Below are 20,158 nucleotides of genomic sequence, written 5' to 3' on the forward strand. Positions count from 1 at the left end.
GGAACTTTTGTATATAAGCGGCGATACAATAGGCTACTTGACTCATGTCTAATTTCGTCCAATAAATGATTATTTATTATAGTATTTTGCGTAAGACAACGAAATATATCAATAACAATTATTAAAAACGCAGGATGGATATATAAATCCAATTTAAAAAAATACAGTTTTTATTTTTATTTGAAACGCAGAAAACGCTGTCAGCCATAATGTGACGTCATTAAATATGTAAACAAAGAAATGTCATCCCTATGTAAACTAGTATAGAAGTCATGTTTATTAAACTTTGGGAAGTTATGCTGTTGTTTACAAATGCATGACGTCAGAGCACAGATAATCTATCGGCCAAACATGGCCGACAGTGTTTTCACCTGTCTAAGAAAAATATATTTTTAAATTAAAGTTTTACGGTTTTTAGGGCGCAAAAAAATATAGTGTTAATTTTTTTGATCTAATAGGACAAATATCAACCATTTAAGACCTACTTAAAAAAAGTGTCAACTAGCCTATTCGATTCCCTTACCGCTCCACTATCGCAGGAACTTATAGTACACGACAGGTTGAGGTGACAATTGGGGTATGAGACGGGGGAGGGGGGGGTGGGGGGCACACACCCGCACGTCACCCACGCTATCCCAGTACCGGGTAGGGTGTTCTCTCCCCGATTACCATCTCGACCTGGTCGCGTACTATATATATTCTCAGTTATGCTCTATGCCTAATACTATAAATGCGAAATTGTGTCTCCGTCTGTCTGTCTGCTAGCTTTTCACCACCCATCAGTTTAGCCGATTTGGATTAAATTTGGCACAGAGTTAGCTTACATCCTGGGGACATAGTTTATTATTTAAATCTATATGTGTATATATATCTATGTAGTCTTATGTATGTCTATTATATTTTATTTGTATGTATTAGTGTATTAACAATATGTATTTTATATTCTTAGTATATGGTTTAGTTTATTTAGCTATTGGTATTTAGGTTTATTTTACACCACCTCCCATTGTCCATTTGTTCGTTTTTTCCCTAGCGTTAAGGTTGTCTGGAAGAGATCGCTATTTAGCGATAAGACCGCCTTTTTGTACCTACTTATTAAGATTTCTTTTTGTAACCTGTCATTTGTGTTACATACATACATACATACATACATACATACATACATACATAGGCTACTTTTCATCCCGGAAAAATCAAAGAGTTCCCACGGATTTTTAAAAAACCTAAACCCGTGCGGACGAACTCGCGGCAACCATCTAGTTTCAATATATAAAAGGAAAAACTGACTGTCTGACTGACTGATCTATTAACGCACAGCTCAAACTACTGGACGGATCGGGTTGAAATTTGGTATGCAGATAGCTAATATGACGTTAGGCATCCGCTAAGAAATGATTTGTTTCAAAATCAAATGTTGTCCACAGAGATAGACGAACCGGAGTGGCGTCTGACCATCCACGAGGAGTCCCCGCCCCGCCCCGCGCTGCCCGCCCCCCAGCCCTCCACCGACACACAGGTATGTCGAACCTCTAATACAGTACGCGACAGGACGAGATGGCGATCGGGGTGGCTACGCCCCGCACACCCGCACAGCCTCCGCGCTAACCCGGTGCGGGCGAGTACAAAGGAAAAGGATATATAGGCCGTACAAAATGACTTCTCATGCGCCATGGGTCAACTGTCATGTCAAAAGTACGGTTCATCTTTAAAATAAAGACTAAAATCGTACATTTGACATAAAGTTAAAATGGCGCCTAAGAACTAATTTTTTTACGCAATACCTAATATAAATCGCTTTAGCGATAAGGCCGCCTTTGCATGCTACAGCTATTAGATTAAGATTCTTGTATGTTTTTTCAATGTTTACTTTGTGTTGTGTGCATTAAAGTATAAAATAAATAAATAAAAGGCAGTGGTACTGATTCTGAGCACACCTAAATTTTAGAGTATTCGCATCCTCTTCTTGCTAATGTAATATGAAAAGGATAGACACAGTTTGACAGTTTTAAATTTCATTTAGAGCCGTCAAACCGTGCGACTTTAGCTGCCAGTCGCGAGCCTACTGTGTAGCGCCAACTAAAATTTAGAGTTCAAATGTAAAATTCATGTTCCGTCCCGTTTAAGCAATATTTTATTTTTAAATTTCGGTACACCAACAGCAAGTTCACATTTTCAATGCACTTAAAAAATAAATAATACAGTCTTGTTCTGTGTGACATGCCACTTAAAGGTTAAAAACTTAATATTAAAAAGAAATAGATGCAGATACTCTAAATTTAGTTTAGAGAAAGACAACAGTGTGGCTAATTCCGTTGAACACAATCTCTAAACTAAACTAAAATGGCACGTCTAAATCTATTGCTATCCCTTTCATAATGTTGCTTGCGGAAAAGGATAGCACTAGATTTAGACCTGTTAATTTAGTTTAGTTTAGAGATTATGTACAAGAGAATCGGCCCCATTATCGGCGACAGTGTAACAAATAGTTTGTTAACTTTATCCAGGTTCAAGTACACACGCAGACGGATGAGAACATTCCAGTGAACGAGTCGATCATATCGCTGCTGTTGAAGCTGCACTCGCAAATGTCCGGAAGACTTGACTCCTTCGCGTTGGAGGAGCCGGCGCCCACTTCGGAGGAACCTATTGGTAACATACAAGAAGACTGCAAACTGTCCTTTGTCCAAATATCGCTGAGTTTGATGCTAATTGCTCTGGGGGGTGTTTGTACATGATATACAACACGTACGAAACGGTAGGGCAATCCCGCGGGCTGATTGCGTAAAACGTTGCAGTAGCGACAGCAACGCGACAGCAGTAGCAATGCGACAGATTGTCCGATAGAGGGTGAACTAAAGCTCGATTGCTGTCTGCTCTGTAGCCGCTGTTACGTGTGACGTTTGACAGCAACGATCGCGAGATTTACGCCTGTGGCGAGATTCGTAATCACCCGCTGATCCAAGCACTATGGGAGGGCTCACACTAGATGCAAGTTAATCGTACGTACGACTAACTCGCATCCAGTATGAGTGTTCGCGTAGTAGTTAAATGATCGACATCGTTCGTGCATTCTCGTATATGCTCGCACGAAAACGCATGCACTGTAAGCGCGGCCCAAATGTTATGTTTTGTCGTACAGGCGACGGTCCGCATTTCATCGGAGGGCTACTACACAAGCTGTCAGCGCAAGACGCTCGCTGCGCGTCCTCCATACAGAACGTGCGCAGGACGTTGTGGCCGCACCAGCGCGAGCGGCAGGCCGAACAGCGAGCCAGGTGAGGATACAGACTCTCATTCACCCTCACACGTCATAGTCACCCACACAGCCGCTCATATTCACCCACACATCCGCTCACATTCACCCACACATCCGCTTATATTCACCCACACATCCGCTTATATTCACCCACACATTCATTCATACAAGCGCTCACGTTCACCCACATTCCCGCTCACATTCACCCACACACGCTCACATTCACACACACATCCGCTCGTATTCACCCACACATTCGCTCACATTCATTTACTCACACGCTCACATTCACCCACACATTCATTCATACAAGCGCACACGTTCACCCACACACCCGCTCACATTCACCCACACACGCTCACATTCACCCACACATCCGCTCATATTCACCCACACATCCACTCACATTCATTTACACATCCGTTCACATTCATTCACACACGCTCACATTTACCCACACACAAGCTCACATTCACCCACACATAGGCTCACATTCACCCACACACTCGCTCACATTTACGCACACACACACGCTCACATTCACCCACACACACGCTCACATTCACCCACAAACCCGCTCTTAATTTGAATGTTCTTCATCATGATCACAGAGAACGACGAGAGAAAGAAGAACGCTCGCGAAGAGCGCGAGACAGACAACAGCAACTAATGCGCGAATTCGCACGAAGACAACAGCAGTTCATGTCCGCCATGGCCATGGAGGTCGGCGACGGCGCCATGGAGTGGGACGAGGAGGAGGAGGTCGTGGAGAGAGACTACGACTGTGTCATCTGCAACACCACCACCCCCACAACGGCACAAGACCCTATTGGCCTTGTTGTACTGCTGCAGGTATGTGCTGTTCCTTGTAGCCTTGAAAAGGAGGATGGTGAGCTCCCAAGTAGTTTCAGACCCAGACTTCAGGCTCACATTCAGGAATCAAACTTTTGATACTTTTTCTACTTGCCAGACTAACAAAAAAGGTTAACAAAGTCTATCAAACTAAACTAGCGGCACGCTATGATGGCCGGTTTGACGTTTGTCCGCTCATGAAGTTCCGTATTAATTGATAACGACTTTGAAGGAAATAATTGTATTACTTTATTGACGATAGTGATGTGCAGAGATTCATAAATTTTATCGAATGTAGTTTTAGGTTTAGGACTCAAAATTTATTTATTAAATTGATTTCTTAAATGTATACAAGTGTAGAAAAATCAGTTTGCACCATTTAAGGGGTGAATGTACTTGTGAATATGAACAATTTTCACTATGTGGACAAACCTCTGAAATCGCAAAAAAATATCAATAAATTTTTAAAAATGGAATCTAATACGATCGTCACATAGGATCGCTGGCTAGCACAACTACTACCTCCGGCAAACTCGCGTCAATGCTCAATGCAAAACAAAGCAGTTTCGAATTGACGTTGCTTCGAAAAGTATAAACTGTCAGTGCAATGCGATTGTGATATAGTTTTGACCTGGCTTTGGATTTCAAATATTGATACTGCATTACTGTTGACCCTTGCTCGTTAATTTGGACTCTGTTCAAGCCCTTTGTTGTGGATTTCGTCGATATGACCGAACGTACGCAGAGAACTGTTCTAAATAGTCAGACACGTGAGTTCCTAATACGCCTTCGTAACTATTTCGATCGTGAAGCTCAAAATGGAGGGCCAATTTTACCTATAACGTCAGTGGTTGAACGCGTAGCTGATGCGCTTAATATTGGACAACGAACTGTTAGACGGATAACTAAAAAAAATATGGCGAGACTGGCACAGAAGAAAATAAACTTCACACACCAAAAAAGAGAAAACGAGCAAAACCAGTCGTAGGCATCGATAGCTTTGATGCCGATGCTATCCGAAGACATGTTTACGGCTACTATTTACAGAAGGAGTATCCAACAAGAAAAAAGTTGGTGCATTCACTGAAGGAAGCTGGATTATTCTTCGGTGGGGAAAGTTCTTTAACGAAGATTTTGAAGACCATTGGATTTCGATACAAAAAATGTAACAAACGCAAAATATTGATGGAAAGATTTGATATAGCGATGGCAAGGTATACTTTTTTACGGCAAGTGAAAGAAATCAAAAATTGGCAAAATGTTGTGTTCTTGGATGAAACATGGCTTAATGCTAACCATACTGTAGGCCGTTCTTGGAACGATGACACAGCAGCATCTACTTCCAAAGTTCCTGTAGGAAAAGGATCGCGACTTATAATTTGTCACGCCGGAACCATCAACGGGTTTGTCGAAGGTTCTCTCATGGCTTTTGCGTCAAAAACCACTGGAGACTATCATGAAGACATGAATGGAGAAAAGTTTACTGAATGGTTTACCTCAATGTTGTGTAGCCTCCCTGAACCATCTATTATAATTATGGACAACGCCCCATACCACTCGATGCAAATTGACAAGCCACCTGCCCAATCCCAAAAGAAAGCTGATATCGTCGCATGGCTTCGTAAAAATGGCGTAGATGCAAACATGAATATGTTAAAAGCGGAATTAGTACGTCTTTTAAAAGAAAACAAACCAACCAAGATCCGATACGTCATTGACGAAATAGCATTAGAACATGGGCACAGAGTTATACGGTTACCGCCTTACCATTGTGAGTATAATGCGATTGAGTTGGTGTGGGCTCAAATTAAGGGATATGCTGCAAGACACAATACAGAACCCCCATTTACCACAAAAAAAATGCTAAAATTATTAGAAGAAGCTTGTGAACATGTGACTAAAGGAGACTGGGAAAAGGTTGTGAATAGAACTGTTAAATTAATAAGGGAAGATTATGAAAGAGATGTGAAAATAGATAATATTATAGAAAACGAACATATAATTATTAATGTATGTGATGATAGCAGTGACGACAGTGAAAATAGTAGTATGGACGAATCTGATTAATTATGGCCTTTTGTGGCACCTTTTTCGGTATCTTTTGTATTCATATGTTTCTTGTGTGCATATAAAGTATGTATATTCATTTTCGTTCAAATATTCAGTTCGTTCAAATAAATTAAATAAACATATACATTTTTGTTTTATTAAACCTATTTAATCAGGTACAAAAACAAAACTTAATTGTTTTTTGTTCGAGAATAAATTGACATTCCACATCACTATTGTAATGTGTCAAACCGGCCATCATAGCGTGCCGCTAGTGTAAGTTGGGAGAAAAAAAAAAATTATTCTTAGTAAAAGTCACATGACAATTGACAAATTATGACAATTTATTCTACTCTATATTATCCATGAATTTTCCTATACTCTATGGTATTACATTATTGCCTTGATGAGTGTTGCCATTAGAACGATTTTTTATGCATCATGAAATAAAATTATATTTTTGATTTCCAACTTCTAAAAATATTTTTTTTTAATGGAGATAACGAGCAGGCGGGTCACCTGATGTTAAATGATTACCGCCGTCCATGAACATTTGCAGCACCAGAGGAACCGCCGATGCGTTGCCGGCCTTTTAGGAATTTGTTGGTCCGCCCCTTGAATAACCCCAAGTTGTAGCGGTATATGGTGTTTACTCAAAAACATACTTTAAAAATATTTATATTTTTTTTTTTTTTTTTTAAGAATATTAGCCATTTTTTAAATGACTAATATTCCCCTTTCCTCTCCAATTAAGCGTCAGGCTTGTGCTAGGAGTAGGTACGACAATAGTGCAACGGGCAGGGTTTGAACCGTCGACCTTTCGGTTTTCAGTCCACTCCTATACCGGTTGAGCTATTGAGGCTCTGATGAATTAAATGATTTGTCAATGTATGGTTTTTAAAATAGCTGGTTCCAACTTCGCCTACCTACTTTTTCAATTTGTGCAAATGAATATTATATCTCATAGTGTGACCGTCAATGGTGGAATGTGCTTTATATTTGGGCACTTACACCCTTATTAATAAAAAATGCTTACTTCAAGCATTATCCTAAGCTACACTTGGACTAGTTACTTCCAGGACCAACGTAGTATTAGCTTCGTTTTAACAATCTTATTAATAAACATGGAATAAGCCCGATTTAACAATGCCAGCCTTACTTCAGAATGACAGCGTGCACGTGTGACAGTGACAGACGATATAGACCAGCGGACCTATAACTGTGACAGTTTGTTTTTTGTTGACATTGACTTCACAGCTGATAACTTGCACCGCCATTTTTGTTTGGGAATTTGGAAGTATTGATGGTAATTAATTACTCAGAAAACGCTTCAGTTTCACTTTATATTATCAATGAAATAATCTGAATTGATCTTGTAGGTAAGTACATTTCTAATTTGCGTTACAAACTTATGATATGAAAACACAAATATCATTAATCAAAAATCATTTTATTGATTATTATCATACACAACAAACATAAACGCTATGGCTGATAGTCAAAATATGCATACTTAGTGCGTAGATTATGCTTAGTCAGTCGTTAAACCATGTGGCACCGAGGAGTAAATTTTACACCGAGAGTAGAGTCGCATTATTTTACTTCCTCCTTACTCTATGTTTATTAATACGAAATGTAGCTACTGCAGACTTACAACTTGGAATAAAGTTAATACCGCTCTAGTCTATGTTTATTAATAAGAGTGTTAATGTTATGTGAGAAACGAGCTTGAAAGTTCCACGTGGCAATACTGAGTTGTGTCATCCTCAGTCGACGTCAGTGCTGGGGCACAGGAGACGCAAGGGCAGCGGCGTGGCTCACCTCGCGCTGTCGGAGTCCGAGAGGACGCGGCTCGCGTCGCAGCAGGGCGCCACGGCCGCCGCGCATCACTACCGCCTGCACGACGACTTGGACCAGTACTTTGATCAGGTAACACCTGGGACATGGGCTATACACTAGGGATGTGCTTTTTTGTTTCAATGAATGAATGAATGAATGAATGAATGAATGAAATGAATGAAAATCTTTTTTATTCGTATAAACTTTTACAAGTGCTTACGAATAGTCGGATGCATCTACCACTGGTTCGGAATGCCTTTCCTGCCGAGAAGAACCAGCAAGAAACTCGGCGGTTGCTCTTTTCAAATATTTGATATAGGTACAAAATTATGCCATGTATAAAATAGTATTTGCAGTCTTGTGCGTTCGCTCCTAGATAAAAACTTTTTACAAGGATTGCCATAGAACATATTGAGCTACAGGTTGCGAAGCTGAAGTGGCAATGGACAGGGCACGTAGTTCGTAAAACCGATAGACGTTGGGGTGCTAAGGTGCTGGAATGGCGACCTCGCACATTGTTCAGGATAGCCGCGGTTATCCGGCCGCGATGAGAAGGTCGCGCGTCGGCAACGGCTCGCGTGTTACACGACCGCGTACGACTAGCGGACCACACATTTACTTTCAGACACGACTACAAAGTGACCATGTCAGACGACTGTGTAAATAATAATTGTTCTCTTAAATAATGAAAATATAACGTGTAATACAGTTCACTATTTTATTGGACGCCGAGAAATCCCTCAACAATACGTGCAGGGCACTTGGCTCCACTACACATAATTCGTAAAACCGATAGACGTTGGGGTTCCAAGGTGCTGGAATGGCAACCTCGCACCGGAAAACGCAGCGTTGGTAGACCTCCCACTAGGTGGATGGACGACATCAGACGAGTCGCAGGGAGCCGCTGGATTCAGGCGGCGCAAGACCACGTGGCGTGTGGAAGTCCCTACAAGAGACCTATGTCCAGCTGTGGACGTCTATCGGTTGATGATGATGATTATGATATTGAGCTACTCGTGTTCTCAGTGAGATCGTCTGTTCATATATCTGTTTCACAACAGACCAAAGATGATATGAAAATGTATTACTTCTAACTAATGAAGAATTCATTAGTTACAATGTATTATTTTTTTAATACAATAAAACTTAAAGCTAGCCTTATCTAATTACTATATAAATCATGACCGCGTGGAATGGTGCCAAGAATACTGGCTGCATTTCCGCGCTGGACAGCCAGGCTGATCCGTTGCGCAAAAAATGAGCCAGCCCTTCTGTCACCAGTTGAGGCTATTAATCGCGGTGAAATGTCTCGTAAAAAATTTTTAGCACTAAGACTCCATGGCCCCAGGGTCTCCACGGCAAACGGCACAAAAATGTAACTCTCTATAAGAGAGGCATACTTGCGCCTAAAAAAAAAAAAAAAAATGTATTATTTTAATAACACTACAAAAGAAATATTACTCGCTTATGTGAAGCTGTCAATTGTAAAGAGATCGTGACTGAATTACACCTTTGACACATGTCGTATCGTATGTGCAGGAGTCAATTGTAAAGAGATCGTGACTGAATTACACCTTTGACACATGTCGTATCGTATGTGCAGGAGTCGTGGGTGCTGTCCGTGTCAGTGGGCTGGGAGGGCGGCGTGGCGGCGCAGTCTTGCGGACACCACCTGCACTTGCACTGTCTGCGCTCCTACCTGCGCTCCTTGGCCGCGCCGCAACGTCCTCACAACCTGCACGTGGAACGCGGGGAGTTCCTGTGCCCCGTGTGTCGGCAGCTGGCCAATGGGGTGTTACCATTGGCCCCCCCTCCGCCGCGGTCAGCGTTCCCAATACTACCCGTCCCGCCTACGCATCAAGCTCTTGCTGCTCAGGTGTTGGAAGTACTAGAGAGGAAGCGGGAACCGGCGCCGGTGAGTATCCTTCTGTGACGTCATTATTTTTAGACAGTACCAGTTCCTGGTGGCCAACCTTAGCACATATTGAAGCTCCAAGATCTCAAAATGCACTGGTGCCTTACGCAGCTCCTATTGGGTGTCGGCGCCCCTTAGACGTCGTAGACGAGGGAAAATCTTTTCAATTATTTCATTTCCGTATTTAAATTTTTGGAGGGGCCTGTAGGGCGATTGTCTAAAACCTGCATCAATCATTATTACAATCTCAATTGTTCTGATTGGCTGAATCTGTGCGATTCTTGTTGCAACAATGCATTGTAGCCAATAGTGAGCGAGCATTAACCAATCAGAGATGATTGCGATCGTGACATTGTAGCTGTCAAACAACCGCGGTAGGGCCACAGGTTAAGTACAATTTCTACCCAATGAACCCGCCGTGAGATCTGGATGCATCCTGGAGGAGAGCTGCTGCGTGCTTGCTACCTGCGTTCCTTTACACTTTCGACGTTCTTTTTGTTTTTGTTGATGGGGTACTCCCATAGAGCAGAAACAAAGAGGAGTTGGCCTAAGCAACTGTGCACTGTGATTTTCAACTAGGTCCTGACGTCATCACTGTGGGCGGGGCCTTAGTTAGTATGCTGTCTGCGTTCGTCAGGTTCACATATATTGAGACTCGTATTATCGGTGTGTTTTCGCGTTTTTAAGAACAAAAGGATGAAGTGTTGTGTTTTATCGTGTCAAAGTTATTCAGACAGACGTTCTGATGCTATGAATGGTATCACATTTCATTTGTAAGTAATTTTATACGTAATTATTAAATTGTTTCTACACTTATTGACATCTAGTGTGAGATAGCTGAACTATGTAGTGACATCAATATATCGATGTTAGGTCGCTAAGCGAGTAGTTTTGCTACTAACCCGCAGATGGAAAATTGAGAAGTGGGCGGCGTTCCACAACCCCTCACCCCGCAAAATGTCACTCGATATTTCATAGGGAAATCTTAATACAACATCTCCTCTTTGTTTCTGCTCTATGGGTACTCCTTAAGACACCCTAACTGCTTAGGTTGGGGGAGAGATAGGGTCATGTGGTCCATCCTCACACACAATCACTACCCTTAATGCATTGAGTGACCCTGAATTCATCTTCTAATCAAATACTCTGAATTTTCAGGGTTCTCCCAATTTGATATTTACTATTTTTGAAAATGAAAATGAAAATGAAAATCTTTTTTATTCGTATAAACTTTTACAAGTGCTTACGAATAGTCGGATGCATCTACCACTGGTTCGGAATGCCTTTCCTGCCGAGAAGAACCAGCAAGAAACTCGGCGGTTGCTCTTTTCAAATATTTGATATAGGTACAAAATTATGCCATGTATAAAATAGTATTTGCAGTCTTGTGCGTTGCTGGAACGAGCTGCAGGTCAAATCCACGCTCTTTTATTCATATTTAGGTTTGCATTCGCGTTCAAAGACCGCTTTCATTCCAGGCGGCTCCAACTCGGCTGTCAGAAGCGACGGGCAAAGCGATGGAAGCGATGACGTCGATGGCGGGCGGCAAGCTCAAGCAGCGCTACGGGTCCTCCCCGGCCGCCATCTTCACGTTCATGGCGTCGCTGGTCAGGACCAACCTCGAGTGCGAGCTGGTGCAGAGGGGCGGCACCCTGGTGGAGCAACCCACGCCGCGGTACAAGCCCAGAGATGACTGCATAGGTGAGTCCAAGTTTCTTTTTTGCGGATTTTCAGGATTTTTTACAGTTGGCAGCAGTTCTACGATTCTTGTTTAGTCAATTGTGTTCCTGATAACCTGTACCCGTAGTACAAGATTTTACGTCTCACCAAACGAAACCAAATTCGAGAGTCGAAATACTTCCGCGTTACAGTAAACTGGATCTTAAGTGCCTTGTTTTAAAGCTCAAGTTTGTCTACACTTCTACAGCCAGCGCTCCAAGCGGAAACATTGCGAAATTAAAATCAGTGGCATTGAATATTTGACTTCAATTCAAGGCTGTTTAGGTCCATTTTACTGTAACGCGGAAGTATTTCGACTCTCGAATTTGGTTTCGTTTGGTGAGACGTAAAATCTTGTACTACGGGTACAGTATCATGTATGTGTATGTAATGTCTTATTGCAATCCTTTTAATGTGGTAATAATGCAATTTAGCTTTTAATTAGATAAATGTGTTACGTGTAGATACCTAATGTTGACGGCTTTGGTATACGGAAAAACTCAAGCTTCGAGTTTATGATTATACCTCAATATGTTATAACCTGTAAATATGTTTTCTTAAATAAATATATTATTATTATTATTATTATTATTTTCTATCAGGCTATCTCTATGTGCTATGAAAGCTACAATTTTGCGGTAAATGATGCTAAGGTACGGGACGTAATAGTTGACGATTTCAATCAGCTTAAATCTAAATATATAAAAGGAAAAGGTGACTAACTGACTGACTGATCTATCAACGCACAGCTCAAACTACTGGACGTATTGGGCCGAAATTTGGCATGCAGCAAGCTATTATGACGTAGGCATCCGCTAAAAGAGGATGTTTGAAAATTCATCCCCTAAGGGGGTGAAATGGGGGTTTGAAATTTGTGTAGTCCACGCGGACGAAGTCGCGAGCATAAGCCAATGGCGAATTAAAGCTTAAACCTCGAGATGCCTGTTTGTTGCTCTCCGAAGATCCACAGTAAAATTTTATTAAATCAATGTTACCTAGCTCTAACAATAATTTTAAATGCGTTGTCTCAACCAGATCTTCATTTTCTGGGGACGGAAACTTCTCAATGCAGCCATACAACTGTACCAAAAATTACCGAGGAAGCAAAAAAGAAAAAACCCATCTCTTATTATTATGTTTTTGGTTCGCAGTGCCCTTAATTGCGGTAGTCGGTGCTCACGCGGCAGCCTTAACATCGGCGGGGGTACAGCTAGGCGCGGGGGGCACATGGAGAGCCCTAATACCGCCCGTGGCCGCCGCAGCCCCCTCCGGTCCCGCGGGGTCACCCGCGTTGTCCCCCGCGGGGGGCTCCCGGCCTGTGCCGCTACTGCTGCGAGACCCCACGGCGTTGCTGATGCACTTCCTACTGCTGGGGTGTACCCATCCGCCGCACATGGACTTGCGTGAGTGCCGATATAGTGTTTTCGTTGCCTTTTACTTTAGAGAAAACTCGCCGCGTTTGTGACTGTGGCGGTCGCTACAATAGGCTACTTGACTCATATCTAATTTCGTCCAATAAATGATTATTTATTATAGTATTTTGCTTAAGACAACGAAATATATCAATAACAATTATTAAAAACGCAGGATGGATATATAAATCCAATTTAAAAAAAATACAGTTTTTATTTTTATTTGAAACGCAGAAAACGCTGTCAGCCATGATGTGACGTCATTAAATATGTAAACAAAGAAATGTCATCCCTATGTCACGCGGGGACTAACGTAGTATCCATATATATATAAAATTTAGAGTCCTGACTAACTTATATATCAACGCACAGCCTAAACATCTAAACAGCTGGTCCTAGATACATGAAGGTATCCACTAGGAAAGGATTTTTTGAAATTCCAGCCCTGAGTGGGTTAAATGGAGGTTTGAAATTTATGAAGTCCACGCGGGCGAAGTCACGAGCATAAGCTAGTTTTTATATATTTCTAAAAAGTCATAGTAAACGTAAAAAAATATCGTTTTCTCTTTATAAATTGAATAAGTTATTAAGTAAGACTTACAACAAAGTAATCTTTGCAAAAATAAATTTGGGTTGAAGTCGTTAGTCATATAGGATCCCTTTAAGCAAGTCTTTGCGTGTTACGTATATTTATTTCACTGGGCACTCTAATCCACAACTTTCCTGTGGTCTTTATCGATGCGTTTTTTACATTCTCGGATGATACAATAACGATAATTACTATATTTTTCATGTAAATTAGTATAGAAGTCATGTTTATTAAACTTTGGGAGGTTATGCTGTTGTTTACAAATGCATGACGTCAGAGCACAGATAATCTATCGGTCAAACATGGCCGACAGTGTTTTCACCTGTCTAAGAAAAATATATTTTTAAATTAAAGTTTTACGGTTTTTAGGGCGCAAAAAAATATAGTGTTAATTTTTTTGATATAATAGGACAAATATTAACCATTTAAGACCAACTTAAAAAAAGTGTCAAGTAGCCTATTGCAAGCAGATGGTGCTCTTCACTCGTACGAAGAAATCAATCAGCAATAGATACGACGACAGGGTTTTCTCCGGTTGGCCGAAAGCCAAGCGGGGGTGCGGGCCTCGAGGCGAAGCCTAATCCGGGTAGGGTGCGGGGTGTTCGTGTTACCCCGGTGTTGGTCTGCACTATATTATGTAGAAGTTTCAAGACACAACCGTTGCGTCTTATTACGTGCCATGTATAGTAAGCGACAGGTCGAGATGGCAATCGACGTGGGTGTTATAATATGTTTACACCTGTTTTGTATACCTGGATCAGCAAATAGATAAAATTGAATTGAATTGAACGCCGCGCTAACCCGGTGCAGGCGAGCGCGGGTGACGTGCGGGGGGGTGCGGGACCTCCCCCCGCCTTATACTCAGATTGCTATCTCGACCTGTCGCGTATAGTACCTATACCTAATGTTAATGCCTTCAAGAAGAGTGGATAGCCGTCTAGGCAAGCACTTTCCAACCTAGACCTCATCATTGCTTTTTACTAAACATGATTTTCGTCAAGCGTAAGCCTATCTTGCAATTTTTTAAAAAGTGAGGATTGTTCATAAATAGCTAACAATTGTTTCCAGAACACTTCACATGCATAGTGCGCGTGCTATACGCACTCACGTACTACCAGGTAGTCAACCAATTGTGTGCCACTGGGGTACTGCCCGCGGCCATAGAGGCGCAGCAAGCGGACGACTCGCCTTGGGAGAGCAATGACACTGAGAGTGGCGGGTTGGTAGCGGCCGCGAAATTGCTGCTCACTGCGCTCGCGGGGCACCATTTATTAGAAGATGACGCCAGCAGTACTGCTGATCAGGCGCCAGTGCTGCATAATGTGGAGTTAGAGGTGAGAATTTATTTTTTCAGGACAGTATTCGGGCTCACATACAGTACGCGTCCCAAGGTTACTGCCTAAGGGTGGGATCTATAGAGCGCACTCTAACTTAGCTTAGACTTAAGACAGAGTTAAAACGAGACAGAGCTATATGTCTCACATAAATCTGTCTCGTTAAAGTCAAAATGCGCTCTATAGATCTCAGTTTAAGAGTTCGCCTGTGCAAGGCAGAATGCTCTGAAGGTAATTCAGTTCAGCTCAAACCTTGGACGTTGAGGAAATAAATGGTTAGAAAGTAGACTATAGTACGTGACAGGTCGAGATGGCAATCGGTGAGGGAATGTGCGGGACGTCCCCCCGCCTCATACCCCGATTGCCATTTCGATCTCGGACTATAGCTATGACTAGTTTCTGCCAGAAGCGCAGCAAGCAGCCTCAATAGCTCAACCGGTAAAGGAGTGGACTGAAAACCGAAAGGTCGACGGTTCAAACCCCGCCCGTTGCACTATTGTCGTACCTACTCCTAGCACAAGCTTGACGCTTAGTTGGAGAGGTAAAGGGAATATTAGTCATTTAACATGGCTAATATTCTTTAAAAAAAAAAAAAACAAACAGATGATTTTCTCTGCCATAGTTAACGCTTAGAGTGGGGGTTTCGTAAAAATAGAAGTTCAAACGTATTTTGTTGAATTTATCATCCCCTTTTAATCTACCCCATCCTAGCGCAATCATTAAGCGACAAAGCATTGCAAAAGCTCAGAGAAATCGCTGTTTCGGTGCGCAGCCGAAAGTAATGTACATCGAGCTGTCCGCTGTCCCTGTCGTTGAGACCGACAAATCCTCATAAAGGTATGAGTAACAAAGACAACGCTCTACGAAGTCGAAATGTCATTCTAAAGGCCGATTTATTCGGCCGTGTACTGTACATTGATTGCTCTTCGGCTTCTGTGCAAGATTGATCTCCAAAAAATATATAATTTTTGTGTGCAGGTTCAAGAGCTAGTCGTCCCTTACCTGCGCGTCGCAGCGTTACTCAGAAAGCACATATACGGCGGGGAACTGCCCCCGATCAGGACGGAGCAGGAGGAGTTCTCCAGTTTACTGCGATACTTGGAGCTGGTGGAACATGATGTGCCGACCGTGACGGGGGACAGCGCGCTGTGGCCGGGCGCAGCTAACGCGGCCAAAGCCTGGGCGAGACAACTAGCTAATGCGTCCGCCGGGGGACAACTGGCGGTGAGTAATACTTGATACTTTGCAGAGGCATTTTATTAAATCGGCGGGCTGATTACGTAAAACGTTGCAGTAGTGTAATATGTACGAATTGTCAGTTTAAACGTAGCATGTTCATATTAGCTGTAACATAAAAATGCAACTCCTCAATATATCGAAGTAGGTTGCCTGCACATCGGATTGAAAGAGAGGTGATGCAAAATTATGTGGGTTAAGTAGTTAAGCAATACGATTAAGACAATAGTATGTAAGATTTCTTTATTGGTATTGTTAGTCCATAAGCAAGGGTAGATCATAAGCCGACTCTCAATAAACATCTTTCACCGTTGCCGCATTTAATTATTACCATACGGCCACAACTTATCTCAGTAGCGACAGCAGTAGCAATGCGACAGTTCATAGATTGTCCGATAGAGGGTGAACTAGAGTTCGAGTACTATCTGCTCTGTAGCCACTGTTACGTGTGACGTTTGACAGCAATAAGATCTGCGCCCGTCGCGAGATTCGTAGTCACTCCGCAGGTAGAACTTCTACTTGGAGGACAAAGTCAAAGTCAAATGATTTATTCAAAATAGGTAATTAATAACTCTTTTTGAAAGTCAGATGTTGGATTTCTATGACAAAAGGGTTAGTTATCTGTTCTTGAGGCTCTCAGAGGATTTAAATAACAATTTTTTTTTTTTTTTTTTTAATTTTGTGATTTGCGATCAGTCCGAGGACTTTTAGCAAATTAGGTGTAGGTTATTGTTATGTAGCGGCTGCTCCTCTTTAGAAGCTAGCACTCAACTCTTTATTGCCTATCAAGAAGCGAGGTCGAGAATACATTTTCTCTTTAGGCGTCTCGGGTAGTCCTCAATTAAGAGCCTGATGGCTAGTGGATTCGGATGCATTAGAAGCCGTTCTTTGTAGCGTTTCGCTAGCCCCCGAACTTCCTCCTTTATTGATATTACGTTCAGGTTCTGATGGAGTTCTTCATTTGTTATAAACCACGGCGTGTTAGCGATCGAACGTAAAATTATATTTTGCATTCTCTGTAATATGTTGAGAATAAAATAACAAATTAACGTCATAATTTTTTTAAACAATTTCTCCCTACAATCCAGTAAAACATGGTTATTGGTCCGCAGGTGCAGCGTGTGATACGCTCGCTCCACGTGTCGTGGTGCGGGCCCGCGCTACTAGCGCTGCCGCGCGACTACGACCGTCTGTTCACGTACTACCACGAGCGCGTGTGCCTGCAGTGCGGCGCCGTGCCGAAGGAAGCCTCCGTGTGTCTGCTGTGCGGCACGCTCGTGTGCCTCAAGCAACCCTGCTGTCGGCATCACCAGGTATGAAAGAAACAAAAAAATAAAATAAAAAAAAAAAGCCTTTATTGTCTAATACGTTAATTCCAATTATATCCCCTATTACAATAATTTATTTATTTTTACATCATTTTTGATCATAAATTCATTGTATTCGAAACAATATCAATTCATAAAAATATATCAGTTCATTCATCGTCATAATAAAATTAGTTTCTAATGTCAAAATTTATGTTTATATGTTATATTTAAGTCCCTTATAGTAATATATTCAGTCACGCATTAGTCGCCTCAATGGCGTAGGCCTCCCCCAAATCTCTCCAAAGCTCCCTATCTAGAGCTTTCCTCATCCAGTCCGGTCCTACATTTTGGGCAAAAATATCCCGCCATCTCTTTCTTTGTCGTCCTCTTTTCCTTTTTCTGTTTCTCGGAACCCACTCAGTCACCTTTTTTGTCCATCTCATCTTATCCAACCTACAAATATGTCCAGCCCATTTCCATTTTAATTTTCCTTACATCTGTCAGTTTGGTCATCCTCCGAATCATTTTATTTCTTACTCTATCTTTAATCTTTAGTCCCAACATACTTCTCTCCATTTTCCTTTGACATATTGCTAGTTTCTCTTCCTCTTCCTTCCTTAGAGCCCACGTTTGACATCCATATGTCAAACATGGCAATATCGCGACCTCAAATAGTTTCTTTTTTATATGGACTTTTATTTCCCTGTTCTTCATAATCTCCTTATAGCTCCAAAATTTTTTCCAAGTGATGGCAATCCTTCTCTGTATCTCCTATCTGAAAGAAACAAAAAAATACGTTCCTCTAAATAAGAAGGTGACTGATCTATCAACGCACAGCTCAAACTACTGGACGGATCGGGCTGTTATTTAGCATGCAGATAGCTAATGTTTTGATCTGTGACACCAACAACAAATAAATGCATTTTGTTTCCTTTCTTTCTATTATAACATAGACATCCGCTATGAACGGATTTTGGAAAATTCTACCCCTAAGGGGATAAAATAGGATTTTGAAATTTGTCTAGTCCACGCGGACGAGGTCGCGGGCATAAGCTATTCAGATAATATGCGGCCGGCCTAACATTGCTCTCTGCTGTTGCCGCAGGTGGCGGAGGCAGTGCAGCACGCGACAGAGTGCGGCGGCGGCACGGGCATATTCCTCGTCGTGACGTCCACGTACATCATCGTGATCCGCGGACACCGCGCCTGCCTGTGGGGCAGCCTGTACCTCGACGACTACGACGAGGAGGATCGAGATCTCAAGTGAGTACTGCCACATCCCTTCCCTCCTCCTTCCCATGAACTTAAACTCTCCCTCATAGTATAGTAATGTCTCATAATAAGTAACATAGTATAGGTATGTACGGGAGCCTTGCTGTGATAGCCTAGTGGTTAGGATGTCTGCCTTCCAATCGGTGGTCGGGGGTTCGATCCCGGGCACGCACCTCTAACTTTTCGGAGTTATGTGTTAAGGTGACGCAAGACGCTCGACCGAAATTGGCAGCGCACGTGTGTAACATGTTTGCTTTTCACTTGACATTGTATGAGAAAGTTGAGAGGCACGATGATTTTCACCGAAATCAAGCGCGCGAAAAGGGTTTAGGAAAAGTATTTTTGAGAAAAAATTGCTGAATTTATGTTTGCAAAGTAAAGTTATTTCAACTAATGAATAAATAAACTACGTCTAATGATAAATTGTTTTAGAATTTTCATATCCCTAATCTTATTTATTTACGCCCAAAGTTGTCATTAATTTAGTGTTAAAATAGGAATCTTTTGAGCCTCGTAACTTTTAAATCAATATTTTTTTCAATGTTTCATATATCAATAAACCTAGATAATGACGAGATAAATCGATATAATTCTTAGTATTGTGCGTACAATATCGAATATTGTTGTAATTTCCCTCCTACGTTTGTATGACGAAAGTACCGAACTGAGTCCCCTTAACGGCAGTTATAAATTTAACTTAGAGCTGTCAAACGTCGTGACTTTAGCTGCCAGTCGCGAGCCTATTGTTTAAGTTGGTAGCGTGCACTAAAATTTAGAGTCTTTAAATGTAAAATTCATGTTCCGTCCCGTTTTAGAAATATTAGAAAGAAAAGGACGCAGATACTCTAAGTTTAGTTTAGAGAAGGACAACAGAAGCGGCGCCATTATTTTAACAAACCGATTCTAAAACTGAGTTGTTTCCACAGACGCGGCAAGCCTTTATACCTTAGTCAAGATCGTTTAGAGCTGCTGCAAGCGCAGTGGCTCGCTCATCGCTTCGACCACACCAAGCGCACCTGGGTGTGGCATCGCGACTCGCTCTGAGATACGCTGTTGGTGAGTGCAACTTCTGAACTGCATATCCCAAATGCGTATTACAATAAAGTGTATATCTGAATTCCATATCCCAAATGCCTATTACAATAAAATATCTATACCACTTCTGAACTCCATATCCCAAATGCGTATTACAATAAAGTGTATATCTGAACTCCATATCCCAAATGCGTATTACAATAAAGTGTATATCTGAACTCCATATCCCAAATGCCTATTACAATAAAATATCTATACCATTTTTGAACTCCATATCCCAAATGCGTATTACAATAAAGTGTATATCTGAACTCCATATCCCAAATGCCTATTACAATAA

The 20,158-nt window shown here is 41.8% G+C and overlaps 1 protein-coding gene and 1 long non-coding RNA gene across 3 annotated transcripts in view; both read left to right on the forward strand.

The window, feature by feature from the left end:
• The window catches only part of Ubr3 (Ubr3 ubiquitin ligase), a 95,565-nt gene that overhangs the window by 74,611 nt on the left and 796 nt on the right, over nucleotides 1–20,158 (forward strand). For both annotated transcript variants that reach the window (XM_034976395.2, XM_069503594.1), the window contains 13 exons: nucleotides 1,425–1,516; nucleotides 2,505–2,649; nucleotides 3,140–3,275; nucleotides 3,868–4,108; nucleotides 7,928–8,086; nucleotides 9,600–9,911; nucleotides 11,390–11,612; nucleotides 12,782–13,033; nucleotides 14,700–14,965; nucleotides 15,944–16,189; nucleotides 17,314–17,514; nucleotides 18,617–18,774; nucleotides 19,710–19,839. In XM_034976395.2, the coding sequence (XP_034832286.1) occupies nucleotides 1,425–1,516; nucleotides 2,505–2,649; nucleotides 3,140–3,275; nucleotides 3,868–4,108; nucleotides 7,928–8,086; nucleotides 9,600–9,911; nucleotides 11,390–11,612; nucleotides 12,782–13,033; nucleotides 14,700–14,965; nucleotides 15,944–16,189; nucleotides 17,314–17,514; nucleotides 18,617–18,774; nucleotides 19,710–19,827 (2,549 nt within the window). In that variant the 3' untranslated portion in view covers nucleotides 19,828–19,839. The remainder of the gene's footprint in view (nucleotides 1–1,424; nucleotides 1,517–2,504; nucleotides 2,650–3,139; nucleotides 3,276–3,867; nucleotides 4,109–7,927; nucleotides 8,087–9,599; nucleotides 9,912–11,389; nucleotides 11,613–12,781; nucleotides 13,034–14,699; nucleotides 14,966–15,943; nucleotides 16,190–17,313; nucleotides 17,515–18,616; nucleotides 18,775–19,709; nucleotides 19,840–20,158) is intronic.
• Nucleotides 4,263–6,304, forward strand: LOC138403308 (uncharacterized). The gene is made up of 2 exons (XR_011237592.1): nucleotides 4,263–4,494; nucleotides 5,985–6,304. It is a non-coding gene; the product is annotated as an uncharacterized lncRNA (long non-coding RNA).

Source organism: Maniola hyperantus, chromosome 15 (assembly GCF_902806685.2).
Source record: "Maniola hyperantus chromosome 15, iAphHyp1.2, whole genome shotgun sequence".
NCBI classification, from domain to species: Eukaryota; Metazoa; Arthropoda; class Insecta; order Lepidoptera; family Nymphalidae; genus Maniola; species Maniola hyperantus.